At 41.4% G+C, this 22401-nt stretch overlaps 2 protein-coding genes and 1 long non-coding RNA gene across 6 annotated transcripts in view; 1 reads left to right on the plus strand and 2 right to left on the minus strand.

Moving 5' to 3' along the window:
• Positions 1 to 290, minus strand: part of GTF2A1 (general transcription factor IIA subunit 1) — a 26666-nt gene extending 26376 nt beyond the window's left edge. Inside the window, exon 1 of the mRNA XM_021400920.1 lies at positions 86 to 290. Within this exon, the coding sequence (XP_021256595.1) occupies positions 86 to 115 (30 nt within the window). The 5' untranslated portion in view covers positions 116 to 290. The remainder of the gene's footprint in view (positions 1 to 85) is intronic.
• Positions 467 to 22318, plus strand: LOC110400759. The gene is made up of 5 exons (XR_002440055.1): positions 467 to 820; positions 4633 to 4747; positions 14044 to 14113; positions 14659 to 14801; positions 21580 to 22318. It is a non-coding gene; the product is annotated as an uncharacterized LOC110400759 (long non-coding RNA).
• The window catches only part of STON2 (stonin 2), a 73744-nt gene continuing 67279 nt past the window's right edge, over positions 15937 to 22401 (minus strand). For all 4 annotated transcript variants that reach the window (XM_021400917.1, XM_021400916.1, XM_021400919.1 and 1 more), the window contains exons 6-7: positions 21518 to 21720; positions 15937 to 20429 (exon numbers count right to left, since the gene is read on the minus strand). In XM_021400917.1, coding sequence (XP_021256592.1) covers positions 20346 to 20429; positions 21518 to 21720 — 287 coding nt within the window. In that variant the 3' untranslated portion in view covers positions 15937 to 20345. The remainder of the gene's footprint in view (positions 20430 to 21517; positions 21721 to 22401) is intronic.

Here is a 22401-nt window from a genome sequence, read left to right on the forward strand (position 1 = left end):
GCGGGGGAGGGGGCGGCGAGCCCCGCCGGCCCCCTCCTCCCGCGCCGCTCGCGGGGCCCCCCTCGCCCCCCGGCCCGGTCCTTACCACGGGGTTTGTGTTAGTCGAGCTCGCCATGTCCCGAGCCCCCCGGGACGCCCCCAACCGCGGGGGGAGTCGCCCCTAAAACAATAAACCTGCCCGGCTGCGTCCCCACTAAGCCCGCACGTCCCGCCCCGGCTCACGGGCAGCCCCGCGGCCTGGCCCGGCCTCGTTCGCCGGCCCTGGGGCTGCAGCCGCCGCCGCCAGCCGCCGCTCTGCCCGCTTCGCCCCTTTATATAGCGAGAGCCGAGCAGCTGCGCGAGCGGCCAGAGCGAGCGGGGGACGCGCGCGGGGGGGGCGGCCAGATACCGCGAGAGCAGCACGCGAGAGCGCGCCGCGCGGGGCGCCGTCACGTGAGGAGTCCGCCCCGCCGCCATGACACCTACTGAGGCGGAAGTCCTAGGAGTGTTCGTTCGCCTCCTTGCCGCACCGCCCGGCGTACCGAGGCGGAAGTCTCCGCGCGCTGCCCCGGCGGGCTCCGCGCGCCTCAGTCCCGCCCCGCGCGCGACGCCTGCCGTCACGGGGCGGCCGCGCGGCGCTGCCTCTGGTCTGCGGGCCGGCCGGCCGCTATGGGCCCAGCAGAGTGGATTCCGGCGGGACGCTGCCCACTGCGAGGCGGCAGCCGATAAAGGCCCGGAGCGAGCCGGGGTCCAGGGCGGGACGGGGAAACGCACATCGCCACCGCTCGATCCGTAGGAGCGGTTTCCTCCTCGCTGTCAACCCTTCACCGTGCAATTCGAGGTACCCAGGAGCCCTGCCTGGCCCAGCAGGCGCTGGTGCCTCTGGTCAAAGGCTTTGAACTGGCCCTGCTGCAATAGCCAGGCCCCAGGGTGCTCAGGGTCTCCTCATCTAGGCTAGTGACAGGAAGCAGTGTAGAGCCCTGCAGGAAGAGACAGACAGCAGAAGTCAAATCACCCGTACCTTCCATCCGGGTTGTACTGTGGCCCATGGGCCCTCACTGATTTGCAGAATTGCTTCTTTAGCAGTTCCTCACTGAGTATCTGTGGCACTGGGAACTCCTGGCTTTGCTGTCAGGGCTCTGCCATTTGGCTTAGCTTCTATTTTCCCCTCTTTATTGCCTTTTCTTCCTTTTCCATTCCCTTTGCTTGTACTCTTTCTCCATGGGAACCTGCACGACACATGTAATAGAGGAAAGTGTTCTCAACCACGAGGATCTTTCCATCAGCTAACTTCCCCACTGCCGCCTTCATCCAGCCCTCAGGATAACTTCTGAATGCAGCTTAGAGCTCCAACAGTAACCCACCTATATAAGACCTGCTCAAGTATAAATTGAAAACAACACTGAATTACAGCTCTGTGCTCAAGGTATCATGTTACTTCCATCGCCTCAGCACAAAAACTGCAGTACAGGCAATATTTGGCATGTTACCTTCAGTCTGAAGTCCCACCTATTAGCTAGCCCAAGCAACATGTTCAGTAACTCCTGTCTGGTAGCCTATGACCAGAATTAATTTGTTAGTGGCTACAAGAGACCTTCACATTCCACCCTTCTAAATCCTTTGGTTCTGTGGTAGCAAGTACCTTTTTTCCCTTCTGAAGGGCAGACCTTGTATAGGCATGTGACTGATTTACAGTGGACCAGCTGATGAACCAACCCCACTGTTCGTGGTACATACTGCTGGAGCTCTGACAAAAATTACATGGGACAGAGTTTTTCTATCCTCTGCTGTCAATTCTACTTTTTTTTTTTCCTCTGGACTTTTCCACTCCCAAAGCACAACCAACGGGAGTGATGAGAGTCTGCCACCTCAGCAGCCGTAACTCATGATCTAACCTTAACTATACTGAATGAGCAGCAGGGATTGAGGTGCTAGTGTTACTTTACTCTGATGTCTCCAATAAAAAGGCAGTAATCTCTTGCAGGGAGTTTGTGAAGCGAATCTGTAAGTTGTCCAACACTCCTGGCCTTCCATTTTCTACACTTTAAATAATTGCAGAAATAATCATGTAAAACTTGAAATAGAGATATCAGTAAGGGCACTCACAGTCAGAGTTCACAAATAGTTTTAGCCACTGAAGTGACTGGCACTCCATCATGGATTAATCAGATTGCAATTGATACTCTTCCTCTTTCCAACATTAAGCACTGGGTAGCTACAATTGCCTTCCCCAGATGGACCAGAAACCCCACTGTTTTCCAGAGTGACTCGCTGCAATTCAGAAACCAATGTGGACACCATAGCAGTAGTAGCTCGGTGGGGTATCACATTCCTTTCTGACCCCCCAGAAGGTCAGATCAGTGGGCAGAGCCTGTCACAGTTTTACAGATACCAGAATCAAGTTACTCTGTGGCACTGTAATCCCCAAGCTCCTCTAATGAGTATTGCTGTGAAACAAATCAAGCCCTCATGAGAAATTCCCCCTATTGAGTCAAGTCAGTGGTCCACCTAATTCAACAGCAATTCAGCTGAGGGAAAGCAAGTGAGAGGCAATTTCTGAAATCTGTTCACTCCCTGCCTCCCCAACACCTCAGCTGCCCTACTGTATTGCTTTTAATGAATTCACTTCAGTATTGTCAGGATTAACATACATGCAAATATATACTTAAATACACTGAACGGAACACTGATGACTTAGATAGCATCATTTGCATAAATTACATGCAGAATTACTGCTATAGTTAACTATTTATCCTTTGTTTGCCAGTCATGGATCATGTTAAGCCTGCTCATTATCCTGCCTTCTTTCTCTCTACGGTTTCTACCATTGCCAACTCAGGGTAGCTTCACCAGGTATGGCTAGCTTGTTCTGGTTTTATGATTTTTGGTTATTGATATTCCACATCATAACATCATGTAGTGCACTGAGAGTTAAAGAGTTAATGCTCCAGTTCCGTGGATCGTCAACAGAAGAACTACATACCCCAGACTTTGTGTTGTTCTGTTTCCATTTTCCACTCAGAGGGAAAGATAAAACTGTTCGCAGGTCATGAGATGGCCCCTTTTTTGACCTTCTGGCTCATCTCTGGTCTGGGTGCTCCTAGCTGTATCGCCCTCAGCTTACTTAGAGTGAGGCCTTCGGTCTTTGGACACTCTCATTTTATTTATTAGTTTCAATTACAATTATCTTGTATTATATTGTGTTATACTGTGTTATATTGTGTTATATTGTATTCCGATATCTTATTTGGTAAATTAGTTTGTTTCTCCTCAGATCATTGCTGCTGTTTTGTTTTAGGCACATCTCCATACACTTTTCCCCTTTTTTCCCTTTCCCGGGGCATGTGTCCATGGGCCCCCTGCCTCACTAGTCACGGAACCAGGCTGAACCAGCCCGTAAACCGTTGACGGAGATGACAGATGTCTGTTGACAGAGACATTTCAGCCATTGCACTAAGGTTGAACTGCACAGTGATGTATATTATTGCACTTTATACCCAAAGCAAAGATACTGATATTTGGGTACACTCCCTCCTTTGCAAGCAAATAGTTCCAAGGAGCGGATAGTGTAGAGGAAAAACACTTGTGTCCAAAAATCAAAAGCTGATCCTTTTCCTGAGGAGTAAATCAAGTTCACACTCAATCGTAGGCATAATCATCTCTCTTTCTACTGAAATCCAAAAACCGTCTTTTATAGCCAATACCAAACACACAGGAATACCTGTTGATACAAGAAGCATCCCTTGTTTCTTTTCAGCAGAGGAAGAAAGTGACCTACCACTGTGACATTAGCTTGCCAAGACAGCAGAAAGGGAACAGACTATGGCAATGTTCTTAATGCATCTCCTTTATCAGAGGATCTAAGTCTTTTAAAAGAGATTTTTTTTTCTTTTTCTCTTTTTTAAAGTTGTAAGAAGGAAGCTGGAGATGGGGGAAGAAAATAAAACAGTTTTCTTCAATTATATGCATTATATTGATTGCAAGTCTACTCTAAATTTATTCGCAAGCAGTAATGTATTGTTGTTCTTAGATATCTCCCACGTTTTGCAAAAGTAGAGCTGATGCACAAGTGTTTGCTAATCTGGGGAGCTAGGGTGGGACACACTTAAGTCTAAAGACCTGAAGTTGCTAAGTACTTGTGATTTCCACTGAAAGCCACCAGCTAGCAATTCAGCTGTAAATGAAAACCACAAAATTTTGATGCTAAATCAAAATAGATTACATTTCAGTTATCATCTTCTTTTATTTTTTGCCTTTTTCGTTCATCTGAAAATAATAATTAAAATAACAGGAGCTACTGTTCTTTCTCCCAAGAGCAGACAATGATAAACCTAATCTTGTACACCTGGAGGAACCAATATTCAATCATCAGAGTGCCCTCATTTTTTCTGTGAAAACTTTTCTGATCACAGAGTGAAGAATAGCAACACCTTATGTTAGGTACTCTAAAAGCACTTTTCAAATTCTTAGCTCTCAAAACCACAAAAATCGCTCACTGAGTGCAGCTGTGCCAGCTCATTCCCCCTACCCAGGGTAGGGGGAGTATTAAGCAAGGAAACAAAAATTCATCTCAATCATAGTACGGGAGCACAAACCTGTGACGTAAATGTCATGAGCAGAGACTTACTTGTTTTTTGGTTTTTCCATCTTCAGGTCTTGTCCTGTGGTACTAATCTGCTCTTGCAGCTTTCCTGACATCTCCCACTACGTGTAAGAAGGCAACATACAATTTAAAGCCAGTGTATTACAGTCTTTCCTTAAAAGCAGGGTAAGTCAATGAACGCTTCTCAAAAGGTTTTGAGGATGTCATCAGTCAAAGTAGTAAACTTTTTGTCCCAGTCACTGAAATAACAGTTTTGCAGAAGGATGAGATGCACGTACAGTTTTAAATTGCAGTGGCACATCTTAAAATGATAAAACAGGAACAGAACCAAACCAGTCTAGATAAGGTAACTGAAGAAAAAGCTGCTTGAAGTTATGCTTGTACATTGTGAGTTTAGAATTTATGTCTTTGTCATGGTTTTATGATTTTTGTTATCAGTATTCCACATCATAACATCATGTGGTGCACTGAGAGTCAAAGACTTAATGCTCCAATTCCATGGACTGTCAATATCACTGGGTACCTGGTTCTCAGGAGGGAAGAACTACAGCTTCCAGAAGAAATGTTCCATTTTCCGTTTAGAGGGAAAGATAAAACTGCTCACAAATCATGAGATTTACTCCTTTTACTGCTCATCTCTGCAGAGCGTGCTCCCTTGCCTTCAGCATTAGAGTAAGGCCTTTGGTTTTGAACGCTCTCTCTCTGTCTCATTTTATTTATTAGCTTCAATTCCAATTATATTTTATTGTATTGTGTTATCTTGCATTCCGCTATCATATTTAGTAAATTAGTATTCTCCCTTAGCTCATTTTTAGGCCCATCTCCTTACCTTTTCCCTAACCCTCTTCCACCTCTCCCAGGGCATGGGTCCATGGGTCCCTCCACCCCAATTAGTCACGGAACTGGGCTGAACTGGCCCAGAAAACCATTGACAGTTCTCTACATTGAGTTCACTGTCACTACTTCTACACACTATACCAAAAAGAATGCAACTTTAAATAAAAGGTGAGATGTTTTTATTGGGGTGTCCCTACAGAGCTGAAAGAATTGTAGGTGGTCCAAACCACAACTCAAAATTTTGGGCACAGGCAGAAGACAGCAGTGTACACAATATAGAAGCTTTTCTGGATACAACTAGCCCTCAAGAGTTAGAAGAAATGCTGACATGTAATGAAGCTTACATAATAATAGCTGCTATCAGTGTTGAAGTGTTGCATAAACATTCATTAATTAAAAGGTAATAATATATTGAATGAAAATTTCCTTCTAATAGCCTACTCTATGCAGTCTAGTAGCTGGAAACAAAAGTTTGTAAGCTTTTATCCCTTTTGCCTTCACCTCTTGATTTACCCCCCCTCTTCCCCCCCAAAAAAAAGATTTAAGCAAGGCAGAAATTGAATTTAATAGATTCTGTGAGTCTTATTCAAAGACAATTTAATTTTTGTGATGGATTTGCTCTCATATCTAGAATTTGAAGCCTGACAACGCACTCCACCACAGCACACCAACACCAAATTTAAGAGTTCACTGTATGCACAATTCAACTGCCCTCATCAAAGCCTGCAGAGAGCCAAACCTTGCTCTGGAATAACATGGTTTGTGTCTACTGACCTCTTGGAAGTTTGGCGTACACAACATGATGTGCAAGGCGAGGCAAGGCTTGGTGAGGATCTTGCTGCACATTAAGTCTTTCTTTCATGGTTAGGCTCTTAGAGCCTCAGGCTTGTCTTGTTTTTACAGATTGCTTTCACAAACAAAGTAGGAAGCATGGAGAATTTAGCTTTAATACAGTTTGAGACTGTTTATCATTCAAGTATGTACAGTTGTTTGAAAACAACTAATAAACATCTTGCTCATTAGAGCATGTCTTAACAGGACAATAAAACTATGCACTAAGTTATACAGGCAATGCCACATAGCTACCTAACTACTTTAAAAAGCTATCTTCCTTCTTTACATAAAATATATAATTTTCACCTTCACTGAAGCCTGCGTTAGCAGATAAACACCTACTGTAGTCTCTTTGTTACACTTACTCCTGTCCCCATGCACCTGCAGAAGCCATCTCAGGCCTTTAAAGGGTAAGGATCAATGTCATAACATCCAGGGGACAACTCAAAGCCTTTTTATAAAGCTTTATGAGAGAGGAAAAAGAAAAGTTAAACCTTTTCTTCTCAACATCACAATTCCCATTACAATTTTAGTACAAACGCCACATCAAATTTTGCAAAACTGTTCCTTTTCTAGGAATTCTTTTACCTCCTTAACTTTAGGCTTCTACTTCCCATAGCCTCCCTCAGCTTAACCCTCAAAAAAAGCACTCCGTGTCTCACCCCGTGGTCTTTATAGCAGCTGGTTCTGGTGGCACAATCAGTTACAGCTGGAGGAGGTAACAGGCTTTTTCTAGGCAGTTGCCACATAGAACATTTATTTACACCTCAGGGGAGGTTTCTGCTGCTATAGTTGTTGATCAGAGATAGTTTCCTTCACACCTCTGGTTGACAAAACTATGCTAAGTTTGAAAAGACAAAACAATTGAGGCACTGATCCTGTTTTCCCCCCAACGCATTCAGCAATAATGTGGATTTTTGGTATCCATGCTTCCTTTCCATACTACCCTTTGCTTGTTTTATCCCTGTGCCACTGTTCTCTGCTCTTGCAGCTGTGCCAGTTCCTTGCTGTGCCATTTATTTTTGTTCTCTGCAGGCTAATTTTTAACCTGGATCAGTTTCCTGATCTAGTTCATAGGGCAACCCCACAAAAGACGTTGGTACAACTGCAAGAGCTGACGGGAGTAGAAATAAGTGACCAGTGGAGGAAATGCTTCAAAACAGCATTGTTTGCCAAATACTTTGTCATGTAGAAAAGCCTCCAGGACTCCTTTATATTGAAGAAGAATCGGCCTTTGCTGAAATGCACACTCCACTTGCTGTAAGCAAGCAATAATGCTTGTAATAGGAAGGCTACTGGTTTTAGAGTAGAGACTGCTTCTTTGTTTTGCGTGTGTGTACAGGTCCAGCCTACTGCTTAGATTTCTACCGAATAAGTGATTCATAATGAGAATACAGAGCACTGGGTTATTTAAAATAGCTAAAAAAGCCCCTAAAATTCTGAAGGCTGAAGTACTTCTGCAGAGGTGTGAGCTAAAGGAGCTCATTGGAGTTACAGATTCTGTCAGTGCTACCTTGCCTAAGTGCTTTTTAAGGAGTAAGATTAATCACTTGGACTGCAACTGTTGCAAATCACAGCTACTCAACTGTGATGAGGTTCTGACAACAGCCAGAGTAGTGCTGGCTCTGAGCCACCAAGCCTAGCAACAAAGAACTCAGGTAACAGAAAATCTGTGTTTCAAATTCCAATTAGATTCTCCCTGCATGCAACGTCCTGCATTACTGATTCTAAAGGAAAGCATTACCCAGTGTACTGATAAATGTTTTCACTGATTATTGCTGTGTATGCTGGCTCTGATGTGCAAAGGTCCACAACACGATTGAATTCACTTCAGCGAAGTTATTCCTGATTTATGCAGGCATCGGAGAATGAAAGAATTAATAGTGAAAAATTTGCACAGTGATCAACAGAATGACTTCAAGGGCCTTGCTTACCTCTTACTCCATGTGGTGACTTATGATAAAGTAATCACCATGGAGTATGCTAGAATACAAACAGGCAGCATGTAACTATGACAGGGTGCTGGTCTGTGTATGTGATAGCCCTGTGATTCATTTGGGAGTGTGTATGTACAATGTAGGCTTGTCACATTGCTGGCAGATGAGAGGCTGCACGTGTTTACCCACTGGTTTGTCCCATATGCTTACACGGTGTTTTTTTGTGTGTGTGTCCATAAACTAAAAATCTATTGTGCAAGGCAGGTTTGCTCTTCTTTGGATACTCACTGCCTCCAGATAGGAAGTCTGTTCTTCTGTATCCAGATGAGTGGCATGTCAAGTTCCCTGACTTGCTGAGGATCATGCAGAGCTGCTTTAGGGGCAAGCAAGCTGCAGCTTTCATGGAAAAATAGGAAAAAAGTCCTACATTTCACAGCCTATTCAGAGGTTATCCTATGTCCTCTCCAGCACTCAGCATGCAAGGCATCATGCAGATATTACAAGTCCTTTTTTTTTTTTCCCCATATGAGTTGTAGGACTGTTTTTCACAGGACTGGATGGAAATTTGTAGGAAACAAATCCAGCTCAGTTTGGGCTGTGTTTAGGCTTCCTAACAAGGAACAGTGAGCGTGAACTCTGTTGTGGCCATCCTGTGGCTTATGAGCAGTTAGTGTGGAGTTCCCATGCTGGGCTAATTATCTTACTGGCAAAGCTGTACTAGTATGACTGCTGGGCAATCAGAGACCCTGGCTTTGAGAGAAAGGAAAACAGCAGGAACAAGCCAGTCCAACTCATCCTGTAATGGAGCTAAAGAACCCTAGGCATTTATTGCCAATTCTAACCTGTGACCCATTTCTAGAGCTCCCTTCCACTTGAGTCTTCAAACTAAATGGTGTGTAACCTGTGAGTCTTGGGCATACGAAGGTTTTGACAGCTGCAAACATAAAAAAAAAACGTGAAGCTGCTCTTACAGATCTGAGATCATATTTTTCCTCAGCTGCTTCTTCCTACTCCTGCCTTACTGCTCTAAAAGAAGATTATTTTTCCATCTTAAACATAATCTTCCACTACAAATCTTCCCTTATTTGCAATATGACTTACTGACATCAGCCATCTCATTTTTCCCAGAGACAGACTCTACAGAGCAGTGGTCAGCAAGTCTGTGTCTCTATTTCCCTTTTCTCTAACATATGTAGTGAGGCATCACATCACATCACATCCACTACACCTGTAGAGTGCACTTGCTGTTTTTTTCTTATGGGCAAAGCACATGATGAGTATAAAGCAATGCTTTCAGTAGAGAGCTTTCAGGAAACTGCATTTTTGCTGTAAGGACTGTAACTATGCTCTTACCCATGCTGCAACTCAGTATAGCTCAGTGTGTTTCCTGAAGGGATGAGGCACAGATGGTATGGTATCTGAGGAACAACAACTGGTCAGGATGTGGGAAGGGTGCATCTGCGGCCTAGCAGTTGCCTGGGAACTTGCGTGGGGGGTTTCTCTGGGGGCAGATTTATCTCAGGTCCAAGAGGCTTGCCCCTGAAAATGGCTCCCTCCAATCCATCCCATCCCATGCTCTCAAAGAGCAGGTGAGCAGATGCCCAGACACATTGAAAACCAGACACATAGAAAACCAGATGACATGGTGCTTGCCACGCCATACATTGTGGAATGTGCTCTGGCTGATCCAACAGAGATGCAATTGTGCCCAGGTCTGACTGAATTTGTTATGCCAAGCAAACTGGACAGGTGCAGATGCAGTCAACATTAATGGATATAGAGTGAAGGGCCCAACACTGCCTGTGTTGGATGTGGTCTATAGGCACCAGGAATGACTTTCCCCAAGAAGCTGTAGCCATTGCTGCAGCCAGCTCCTGGCAGAGTCTGCACGGGGCTGGGCTCAACTCCCATGAATGTTTTTACTGGCCAGCAGCCAAGGAGGTGCTGATGGGTATCATCTAACATGGAGCAGATGAGAGTATGTTCAAAGCCAGAGTGATAATATCTCTATCCATATCACTGGCATAAGTGTGTGTGGTCAAAGCAAGTCCCTTTACCTCCTGCCAAAGTCAGCTGAAACTGGAGATGAAGCTGGAGGATGTGACTAAATAGCAGCGATGCAGGACTACAGACTCATTTTCTTTTAGACCTAACGAACCAAGAAGCACAGCAGTCATCTTTCAGCTGTGCAGCTCATTCTCTTTCCACTCTGCAACAAATTTCTAGGTCCCTCTTGCCCAGTTTCCAGCTGTGGCTTCCAAGAAGCCATTCACATGAATGTTGCAGTAGGCAATGTGCTATATTGATATCAGTGCAAATTGCTAAGGAATGAAGAATACAAGGGCACAGAGAAGAGACATTCAAGGTAAATAACACTATACATGGTGTAAATCTGCCAAGGACCTTGAAGGGAGAAGATGTTCTTGTTGATTAAGGAAACAAGGGAGGGACATAAGAACTGTGTTCAGCTGGGGCCCTATCATTTCAAAGTAGCAATTTAATGCTATCTTAGCTTTTATTATTAATATTATTTTTATCATCTGAGAGATATAGTCTTTTATTTCAGTCAGTTTTTGTGGTCTGAATTTCTTAATGTTTGGAAAAGGCTATGCATTTTTTAAATGGCTGGTGTTAGAAAAGGGCAAAGTGGTATTCTAAAGTGTATAGGCCATGAGATTTTGCAAGTTTACTTCATCAAAGCAGTTGACTCCAAAATTAACTGTCTAGACTTTCCAGCACTATGTGAAAATATCACACCACCTATATCTTGATTATATTCCACCACCTTGATTATATTCAAGTTGGCTAACTTGAATCTGAACATTCAGAATCAATTACAATATGTAACCAGCATGAATTACCACTGGTTTTATCACACATGTTCAATTGCTTCCACATGGAAATGATAAAGACTCTCTCCCTTAGGCAAAAAAAAAATAAAAAATAAAAAAAAATTGTATAGGATATTGTGAACATAACAGGGCTTTTCTAGTGAAATTAAGGAGGGAGCTTGTATCAAGAAGGTAGCTATCATGAACTCTGTTGGTTGCACCGTAATTGTTCCAAGTTGAATGTAAAAGTGTAGCCACAAGAGGGAGGCAGGAGAGCTTGTACGAAAGTATAGTGACTGGCAGAAAACAAAAGAAATTGGAGAAGTGTGTTTTCAAAATTTTCCTCTTTGTGCTAAAATCACCCAATAGCACTCTTATTGAGAGCAATGACTGGTAGCTGTAAGTTCTGTAAAAGTAGGTTCATAATGCATAATATGTTAAATGATCAATGTAAACTGAAAATAATATACCTTTTGATTAAACCTGAAAAATAGCTAAGAAATTACTATGTAACAAGGTGAAACTGATTTTCCTGTGGATGCTGCAGAAGAAAACAGTCCCCACGCTATAAGGGATTTCTTTCAAATGCATATAGTTGTACTATTGCTGGGCTATAATACAGAAGGATCATTTTATTTCAGAAATAATACTTTTTATCACATAAGCTCTTAAAAATACAGCAGAAGATTGCATTTAAACACTTGTATTTCCTTAGCACCTCAACAAAGTAATAAGGCACTATTATTATCCTATGAAGTATTTCCAATGTGGAAAAGGACTTCAAGGTTCACTGAGCTCAGCAGAGAACGGTTTATCTGGAATCATAGAATTCTTTGAGTTGAAAGGGGCACTTAAAGATCCAAGCTCCCTGAAACGAACAGGGACACATGCAGTTAGATCCGGCTAGATCAGGTCCAGCCTGACCTTGACTGTCTCCAGGGATGGGGCATCCACCAACTCTCTGGGCAACTTGTACCTGTTCTTCAGTACCCGTATCATAAAAAACTTCTTCCTTATATACTACCTAAATCTCCCCTCTTTCAGTTTCAAACCATTTCCCCTTATCCAATCACAACAGACCTTGCTAAAGAATCTGCCCCTTCCTTCTTAGAGCTCCCCTTTAGATACTGAAAGGCCGCTTTCAGGTCTCCGCAGAGCTTTCTCTTCTCCAGACTGAACAGCCACAGCTCTCTCAGCCTGTCCTGGCAGGGGAGGTATTCCATCCCTTGAATAATTTTTGTGGCCCTCCTCTAAATTTTCTCAACAGCTACAGAAATTGCAACGAAGGATTGACAAACCCAGCCAGTACCCTGAACACCTGAAGTCTTTGCTCACTCTCATTCTGTCTTGAACTGTTTTCACCTCTGGCTGCCAGTCCTGCCATGCCAGCTAGCCTCAGACAAGGAGGAAAAGGGAACCAAAAGACTTTCACCTACTTCCAGCAGTGTCCTAATCATTGAGTAAGTTTGTAAAGCACACTGCATATTCTGGACACAATGACAGATGAGACTCTTCAGGAGAGAGAATGCAGGAGAATACTTGGCTTGAAAATCCAAGTTGTATTTGGATATTTAGCCATGTAAGGTAGATTGAGACATGCAAATTCAAACCCTATGTCTGAGAGCATTGTCCAAGCACTTCTTGAACTCCAGCAGCTTGGGACTCTACCCACTGGCCTTAGGAGCCTGTTCCATGTCCACGCCCTCTGATGAAGAACCTTTCCCTATGTCATGGTTTTATGATTTTCGGTTATTGGTACTCCACATCATAACATCATGTAGTGAATGTACCTGGTTCTCAGAAGAGAAGGACTACTACAGTTCCCACGGTACTTTGCTCCTCTGTTACCATTTTCCAGCCGGAGGGAAAAGATAAAAGCTCGCAGTATAAAAACTTGCAGATCACAAGACCTCGGCCCTTTTTCCGCCGTCTCTCGTCTTGGCAGCACCTCGCTCTCCAGCCGTCTTATCGTCGGTAGTAGAGTAAGGCCTACCTTGATTTTGGGACATTCTCTCTCTCTGTATTGGATTTATCAGCTTAAATTGTAATTATATTGTATTATAGTGTGTTGTTTGGCATTCCGATATTTAGTAAATTAGTTTGTTTCTCCTCAGATTGTTGCCGCTGTTCTTTGATCTCAGGGCCATCTCCTTACCCTTTTTCCCTTTTCCCCTTTTCCCGGGACGTGGGCCCGTGGGACCCCCATCCCCTTTGTCACGGAATCGGGCCTAACGCCCGTAAACCGTTGACACCCTACCACCCAGCCTGACCCTCCCCTGATGCATCTCCATGCTGTTCCCTCGGGTCCTGCCTCTGTCACCAGAGAGCAGAGCTCAGCGCTGCTCCACCATTCTCTGTGAGGAGCTATAGGCTACCATGGGGCCTCCCCTCAGCCAACAGACCAAGGGCTGTTGGGGTTGAACAGACCAAGGGATACTGGAGATATTTAAAGTGCCTCATGAATGTAAAATTAAACTCAGTCTTTAGATAGGTCTGAATCTTACTCTCTGTGCTTTGCAGAACAGTCATAGGCCACAGCTTTTTCATGGTTCAGTTCCAAATCAAATCATATTTATCCACAAGCCATCTAATATTTCATAACATTCATATTATTATTATTATTGTGGCCTATTTTATTCCTTTGTTTCTAGGATCAGCATTTGCAGATTGGGACTCCTCAAGTCACATTTTTTGGGTAGATCCAGGCTTGTCCCAGGACTTCACGAGATATTAACACATTTTTCTCTGATGAGATGGTAACTTCAGCACATCCTGTTTTGCCATCCGCACTCCTCTGGTCGTTCCTCTCATACCAGCTGTCACTTCCTGAATGCCAGGGACATTCACTCCTGCTGTGCAAAGGATAGGTAGAACAGCTTGGGGAGAAAATAAAACAATCCTGCTGACTGATGCAGTTCAAGCAAGATTTTGATTCAACTAGAGGCGAGAATGGAAAAAGCTGTCTCTAACCATCTCTCAGTTGAAAACTGTCTGCAATTTTGCTTTTGTTTCTCTTGACCAGAAGACAGAGCTCCCCTACAGTTCTGCCTGCATCTGTGAGCTGGAGTTTTCCCAATTTATTCCCTTGCAAGGTAAGTGCTCCAAACAGGCTGCACCCTAACACGTTCCTCAGCTTCCACACAGAGAAGTAGATCTTTCTTTTTTTCTGTTCTGCATAAGAGAAGCATGTACAAAGGAGGCTCTCCCCTTAGGAAATTACTTTCAGCTGTATTCACATTGTATTCATCCTATGACCTCAGAAGCTCTTTAGGCTACATTACTTGCTCCAGGTTTATCTATAGCCCCTGGGGCAGCAGCATCTGGGGTCTTGTGAGGCTGCAGTAGCCTCCTGCACCATGACCCCCCTGCACTTCAGCACGTGTTTGCCACTGGGGCTGCATTGTGGCTCCCCAGTGCAGCTGCTGGAACTACTGCAGCCACTTCTCTCCATCAGGCTGTGTTGTCCCATCAGGCAGGATTGAAAAAGAAACCTCTCATAGCTGGTGTTTGAAACGCAATTCCAACTACCTTTTTTTTTTTTTTTTTTTTTTTTAAATGGCAGTTGCTATCAGGTTTCTAATCCTGTGACCAAAAGGACAGAAGTTTTTTTCTGAGACTCATGCGCTTCATGTTTCAGATGCATCGGCTGTGTCACAGAACTGCTGCAGCAAGCTTCTGGATGAGAAACAGTGGGGTCCTTCTCTATCTTTTGCTTTACCTCAGCTAACCTTCAGTGGTTTTTTGACTACTCATAAGTTGTCAGCATATCTGAATTAGAAGGTAAGGGAAGCCATGGCAACTGTGAGCACTGGGAGAAAACTGTAATGTCTTTCCCCTCCAAATTGTGCTAGCTCACTCTAATGATGTCTTTTGTTTGGGTACACCTTGTACTGGCACTTCGACATCTCCCATCTCTTGTAGGGCAATATTTTGGCTTATCTTGAAGGACTGGATTATTGCTGAGGAACTTTAAGTTGCATGGTTTCAAACTTTTTGATTTTTTATGTAGCTCTCCCATCTCTAACCTGTTTTGCAGATTGTGAAGCTACAATGGTTAATCTAATCCTACATTCCCAATGTAATACTATCATTTCAAATGTCAGTGAGTATCTGAATAACAGTAAAGTGCTATTGCCAGCAATCTTTCCTGTTCAAACTTTCCTGTTCAACTTTCCTTCTTTCTCATGGCTGACCTAATGTACTCTTGAATAATGAAAATGAGGAATCATTCCCTGTGTGCCTCCATTTTCTTATACTATAAAACTACTGACATACTGAGTTGTACTGACACGTATTGTGGGCTCAGCAATAATCTAAACAGCCCTTACAATGGCTATCTGATTTTATTCAGTCAGTGAGACTGCCCAGCTCTTCAGTCTGACTTAGGGAGTGCTTTTAAGAAAGTGACTGTGAGAGAAGTGGAAAAATGTATTAAATGATATACAGCTTTTTTAAATTTGAAAGAAAACGAATCGTATCAGAGGATTCTGTAAACAGTTTTGATGTCATCCTTATTCTTGCTTTGCAGAAATACATTCTGATCACAGGAAGATCCCATTCGTGGCTTTATTGTTAGAGTGTAAAAGTTTAAGAGATCTCCTAAGCAGAAGTTTCAATTCTCAATTACTTTGCTTCAGGACAGCTTCATGGAAAATGCTGGATTCTCTCCTATCATCTGTTGAAATGTTCAAGCTCTAGACTGATTCATTTTGTTGCAGTCTATCTTTCAGTTAGGTGATCAAATACAGTAGTGTCTTTTCTGAATATAATCCTGTTATTTCTAATTTATTTCCTTCCTTACACCATTCAAAACATTTCATTTTCCTCCTCCAAATTTAAGAAGATCGGTACTGAGTTATCAGGATATATAGCACAAACTACATGCAACTTCAATTTCACAGTGAAAAAGTGGATATGCTGTTTCATCTTAACATTTATTTAAGTTTTCCCATAGTTTAAACAAAACATTACATCCCATTTCAACCCATAAAATCAAAAGAAAAAAACCCACCATTTCTATAAAGTTAACCAGTGTATAGACTTTCTCATTTTACAAAACAGAATAGTGGGAACATGTTATGAAATAATTATCAAACCAATCAACGTCAATAGTGCAAAGAATGGACTGCAAGTAGATGGAAAGAGGGAGGGAGAGCAGGACGGATGGTTGGATGGATGGGCAGATGGCTGAACAAAACAAGAAGGCTAGGAACAGTGACGCCTGTTATCAGAGAAAATTTCCTATCCCAGACAACTCATGATGTAGAAATAATTTAATAGCAAAAAAGAGTAAATACTTCATCAATAAGTGATATGTGTTGTTGCACTGACCAGTTCTGGAGATGAGTACAGCTATAAAAACAAGTTGCCAAGAGTTACAGAAAGGAATTTTGCAACCTCTTGAGCAGAGGTGACCTATCAGGGCCCTGATTATTCAAGGGCAGGGGGAAATTACTGAGAGTTTCATGCAAGCAACAGACAGAATAATTACCTCCAGGCTGAACTTTGTACACCTTTTCTTGTTGCTCTTTTGCAAGACATTGCTCTCAGTTCTGAAGGGTGAATGACAAAGAGAAGAGAGAGTTTTAGAAACTATTGAATCATGTGGACAGGTAGACCAACAGGTCTTGGGTGTCTTGCCAAGTAAATGTGTCAGCCAGCAACCCATCAGGAAAGGTAAATTATTTCTGTGATGTTTCTTATGATACTGCTACAACAATGAAACTACAATCTGTCTCCTTCATAGGATGACTAAATCTGAGTCTAAATAAAAATAGTTTAAAGGACAAAAATAACATCCATTAGTTACAGTATTTCTCAGCTGAATTCACCCACTTTCCTTCGCTAACAGAGTATGCATATAGTTAATAAATGTAAGAGGATTTCACTAAAATTAGCTCAACTGCCCGGAGATGATATTCGTCTTTACCCCCTGTGACCAAAGACCGCTTCAGCTAATTTTTTAGGCAAAATTCCCTGCAATACCTCAAGTACCACAGTACAAAATGAAGCAAAGTCATAATGAGAAATAGAAAGTTCAAAGTGGGAATAGCTTCAGGGGGTAAATGCATGCTTACCTTGAAGGCACATTTCCTGCGTGAAACATTTGAGCACTACAAAGCTTTCAAATAAACCAAAGGCAGTGATTATAATTTTATCAAAAGGCATGTTACACTGAAACTATTTAAAGAGATTCTTCCCCAAGTTAAAAAAATAAATAAAATTGCTCTACAGGCCTATCTTATATTTAGTAATTTCTGCTACTCTAAAACTGACAAAACTCTCAGTTCTTTTCCCCTCACCTCCAACAACAGTCTGTCTACATTACTGCTATACCCCTACAGTTCACTTAAGTGAAGTTCATATGTTGAAGAACTGGCACAGCTTAATTAAGCAAGAAATGTGACAGCCTCAACAATGGCACTTAGGAGCTCAGTGTTCCAATGCTCAGTGCTCATAATGGGTCCGGACTGGAAAAATCTTTGAGTGGTGTCACGTGATGATACCAACATTAGATTTTCTGAAGATTTTGGTTGTTAGTGCTCTTTTCAAAAATCACACTACTTACACTAGTGTTTCAATGGGAAATATGATTAGAAATATGATCTTTTGAAACTCTGTGTGAGGTAGTCATATCTCAAAAATTCATACTCTTGAAAATTCAGTGGCAAGAACATCACAAAGATGCGCCCCAGAAATCAAAATGTATTAAGATACCTTTTTTATAAACCTCAACACTCCACCAGTTTCGGCTGCATAACTCCTGCAGTCTTGGAAGAGATTCTCTCGTCATTCAACTAACTATATAAAAGAGATTAGATTCAGGCCCATACTCTTGCTTTCATTCATTAACTTTTAATTTAAAAAAATAATCAGTGATGAAGAAGTAGAGAAATGAAGCAAATCCAGAAAACTCCAGTATGTTAATCTTTCAGTTTCTGGGAACTGAAATATTTTATGGTGGAAGTATGATAGAGACTGAACAGTTTGGAATTCAACAGAGATGGAAAATGAAATTCCTTTGACTTTTTTTCCCCTTCATTAAGGAATACAAAATATTTTTTCTTATTTGCTATTATGTGTTTGTATTTTCAAGGGATGAGGGGAAAAATGCAGAAATTCAGACACTGAGTCTGCAGAAATCTCATAAATGGTTCTTCCACAAAACATCTCACCCTTCCTCAGCAACAACTCAGAACACATTCAGTTTTGACTTTTGACCTGCTGGATTTCTTGCCGGTCATTTTCAGAAACTGTATACTGGGCACTACAGTAAAAAAAAAAAAACAGGAAAAATACCTAGCAGTTCTTCAAAGGCCTTTGAAACATAAAGCAGTAACAGAGCTGAGAATTCAGCTCCATGCTGTCAGATATTTCACAACCTATATACATTGTTATTTAATAAATAATTCTTGACACTTTATCAGTAATTTTCATCCACGGATCACAAAAGGCTTCATGAAAGTTAATACCATTCTTCCCCTTATAGAGAGATGACGCAAAAGCTTAGTACTAGCTGGTGCACTCAGAGAAGCTCTCTGGGCTTCAGTAAGATTACACGCTTATTATTAAGAAGTCCTAGAAGGACTGAGGCTTGATATATTTACAGCAGTGTACGTTTGCCAGAGGTTGTGTAGCAACATGGCTGTGTAAATATTTATCACTAGGCATAAAAAAGGCATAAAAAGGCATTTAGAAGTTCCCTACAGTTTGTTTTAAATTCTACCACTGCCAGTTATAGACTCAGTATAATTAATCTCATGCTTTATTTGGGACCTTAACACTGCATTGATTTTTATAGGAGTCACAGTGAAAGTAGTGAACCAGGAGGGAATATTAATTTTCTGTTATATGAAATATAAAATAAAATAAACCTACAAAATTATAAACAAGCTTTCATTTTAATTCATTCAAATACATTGCCAAGGCTTTCAAAATCTGTGATTTTAAAGTCAGTAGTAATCTTTCAAAAGATAAATGATTTAATAAATTACTTTTTTTTACATTAAAAATTACCTTGAGACAAAATATTATGGAAGCCATGGAAACAGATATAAAAAATAAGTGTTCTGAACACTGTTTTCTTTTCTGAAAAAATATATTAATGAGCGATTTTTGCCTTCTGCATTTTTATTCAGAAAGAAGGTTTAACACTTGCATCTACTTTCAGTTATATGGAGATCTAGAAGTCTCCATGATGGAAGCTTGTTTTTAATTTTTGAAAAAAGATTTTGGGTCTCAGTTACCTGGGACTTTATAAGGATAGCTGCACAAAAATGACTTACATTGTAGGTTAAAGATAGAACATGAAAGCAATATTGTGCGGCAAACAAGGACAGACTTCCAAGGAGTTTTGGGAAGGCAAACAACCTTGTTAAAGTAATAGTGTTCTGACATTTTCAATAACCATCCATCTTATCTTTTCATGAAAACATAAAACAAAATAAAACAAAAAACAATAATGTATTTCCCTTAAATATCTTTCTACATAGGAATGATCTAACTTTAGCAAAGTCCCTACTGTATCATCTCTACTATAGCACATTCCCTGTTACTAGCAGCTGTAACCCTGTTCAGTCAAAATAACAAAACAGCCCAGACTAACACATGAAAATTCTAAGAAATTGTAGCTTGTCCACACCCCACGAAAATGTGCACAATGACAGCATAGTTCAGAGAACAAGGCAGGAAAGGGTAAATAGAAGAATGGCTATGTGATTAGTTGTACTGCCAGTAGCTTGTTTGCTTGATGTTTACTACATTTAAGACGTAGAATTTGTTGATTCTCCATGATGATGCTCAGGGTTTTCACTCTGTTGACCACTTCAGAAATGAAACTTCATATCACTGTTTCACTTGATGCTCCCTGGGTTTTATTTGGCAGTTCAGAAGGAAGTAAATCCATGGATGACCAAACCAAGCAACACACAAGAAAAATGCTTAATGCAGGAAGGCAAGATTGTGAGATGAAGACTGCTTTCAGATTTGTCTGTGATGGTGGCATGTTCAGTGCAGAACCCAGATGGTGAAGAAGCACAAAAAGCAGGCTTGACTGTAAAACGACTCATTCTGTCAATACACCAACTGTATTGGTGATAAATACTCAAATTGTTCCAGCAAAAGCCCATGGGTCCACTCCAAACATACTACTGGTGACCTTCTTCTCAAAGTACAGATAATCACAGGAAAAATAATATTCTTCAAAGCATTATTTTAAAAGTAATACTCCATACTTCTAAAAGAAAAATACCAAAATCTGCAAGTCCTTTCTTCCAAGCCTGTTAGTTTGACCACACCTCTTGGGACTTGAACACTGATCTTCCCTCACTGCATGGCACATTCACTGAGATTTGCAGTATCTTCTCCCTTCAGATCCTCACTCAAGCTTTTTTTCTGCTCTATTTCTACCTGGCAGAGGAAAAATAACATTGATAATGAGGAAAAGAAAAAACTGAAAAATTCTTAGTGGTCACTGCTCAGATGATGCAAGTCTTGGTAAAATGAGAGGATTGTATAGATTGAGGAGGGAATGATGGATTTGATTTACTAAAAGGGTTTTAAGTCAAATACAAACAATATTATGATTCAACAGTGTCATAACAATTTCTGAAAGAAAAAATATCACGAGGAGAATTGGTCTCATTTTTTGTTCATGCCCAGTCCCATCTGTACTTTGTATCCAAATCCAGAACCAAATCTGCAGAGTATAGGTGGCTTTCTACATGACAGCAGAAGACTAGTCTCAGTTTTAAACTCTGCAAAGCAATTGATGACAGCAAAGAGATTCATTTGCAAAAGGCACACCTATATTTATGTTCTAAATTTCGATACCTCCAAAAATTCAGGGACAATTGAATGCTTAATTCTTAGAAGGGATAGTTAGGAAGATCAAATCTCTTTCAGAGAAAGAAGGGAAATTTCAGATACTACTAAAAATGTAATGACATTTCACATTAAAAATATTTGCCATGAGAATCTTTTTAGTATCTCTCATCATTGCTCTTAAAGAAGGCAGATAGCATGCCCATTTCTCTGCTGAGTGATCATCTACCATGCAAGTCTGGCATACTGAGATTCTTGGCAGGTATACACATTGTGTATTTTCCCATCTGTTCATCTCCTTAGGGCAGGCAGGAAAAAACAATATTTAAGTGCAGAAGCAATGTGATCCTTTTGTCTGCTGTAATACTCCCACTGTAAAACTCCCACTGTTGCTGCTACAAACAGTAGCAAAAGTCCCTGTTCACACTCCTAGTTTATCAGCTTCTCCCCAGGAACTGGTTGTAAGCACGCTCTTCCACAAAGCCACTATAAGCAGTGTTAGTCCATTTTCACTGAGGGATAATCCACTGCTTGTCTGCCATGAATCTATAGGCTGCACAAGAGGAGTTACTGCACAGACCTGACATGTATCAAATTCCCATTTGTTTGCCTAGACTTCTCAAGACAATGAAGTATGCAAAGTAACCATGGTGACTGACAAATGCTCATTTTACCTTGTAACTGTAGTGTGCTGAATAGTTGACCCACTTTCTCACATCAGTCTTGTCCTCAACAGAGATGGACCGAACAGTGGCTTTGGATGCAGAAGTAGTGGGCATGTCGAATTCCACATCTACGTGGCGGATAAAACTGGAAGGCACTTCCCGGTCAGAGCCAAGCTCTAGGTGACAGAAGAAGCAGTGTGGATGGCCAGAAGCTGGAAAAAAAGAGCAAACAGACATGAAAGTTGTCTTCCTTGGTTGAAAGAAGATCTAATCTATGTAAAAGCAACATCATGAAACAGCAAGAAACTGAGAATCTGCCTGGCTGAACTACTTTGCGGCAAATGTCAGGATCTTATCCGTTTTAATGCAATTGAAACTCCATACTCTGGAGTTTCAGTTCAGTTTAATTACTCAGAGTATATAAATTAAATGAATTGCAATAAAATAACTGCCAATCAGTCCAGTTTGCTTTCAGTGGGTGAAAATTCAAGATGTAAATCAAGCACCATAGGTAAAGGTATTTTCTCTCTTCTAATTACCTCAGTCTATGTAACATGCTAAGAACACTGTGGCTAACCTTCTAAGTATCATGTATTGATAGTAAGTAAAGGTAGATTTGGCAGATATTTCATAGTTATTTTTGAAATTGTTATCCCCATTTACTGTGAAAGCAAACATACTGGATAACATTAAAAAACTTTCCTGGCTTCAAAAAGCATATTTGTGCACATCTTGGAAGTAACAATCTATTCCTCATTCTAACCCTCCACAAGATGGCCAATCATTAAAGATGGAAATATGAGAAACCAACCATATTTAGCTCGGTCATCAATAACTGATAACTTTTGCTATTATATTCTTCCTTTTGCTTTGCTGGACAACAGAGATGTTAA

The sequence above is a fragment of the Numida meleagris genome, chromosome 6, assembly GCF_002078875.1.
Source record: "Numida meleagris isolate 19003 breed g44 Domestic line chromosome 6, NumMel1.0, whole genome shotgun sequence".
NCBI lineage: Eukaryota > Metazoa > Chordata > Aves > Galliformes > Numididae > Numida > Numida meleagris.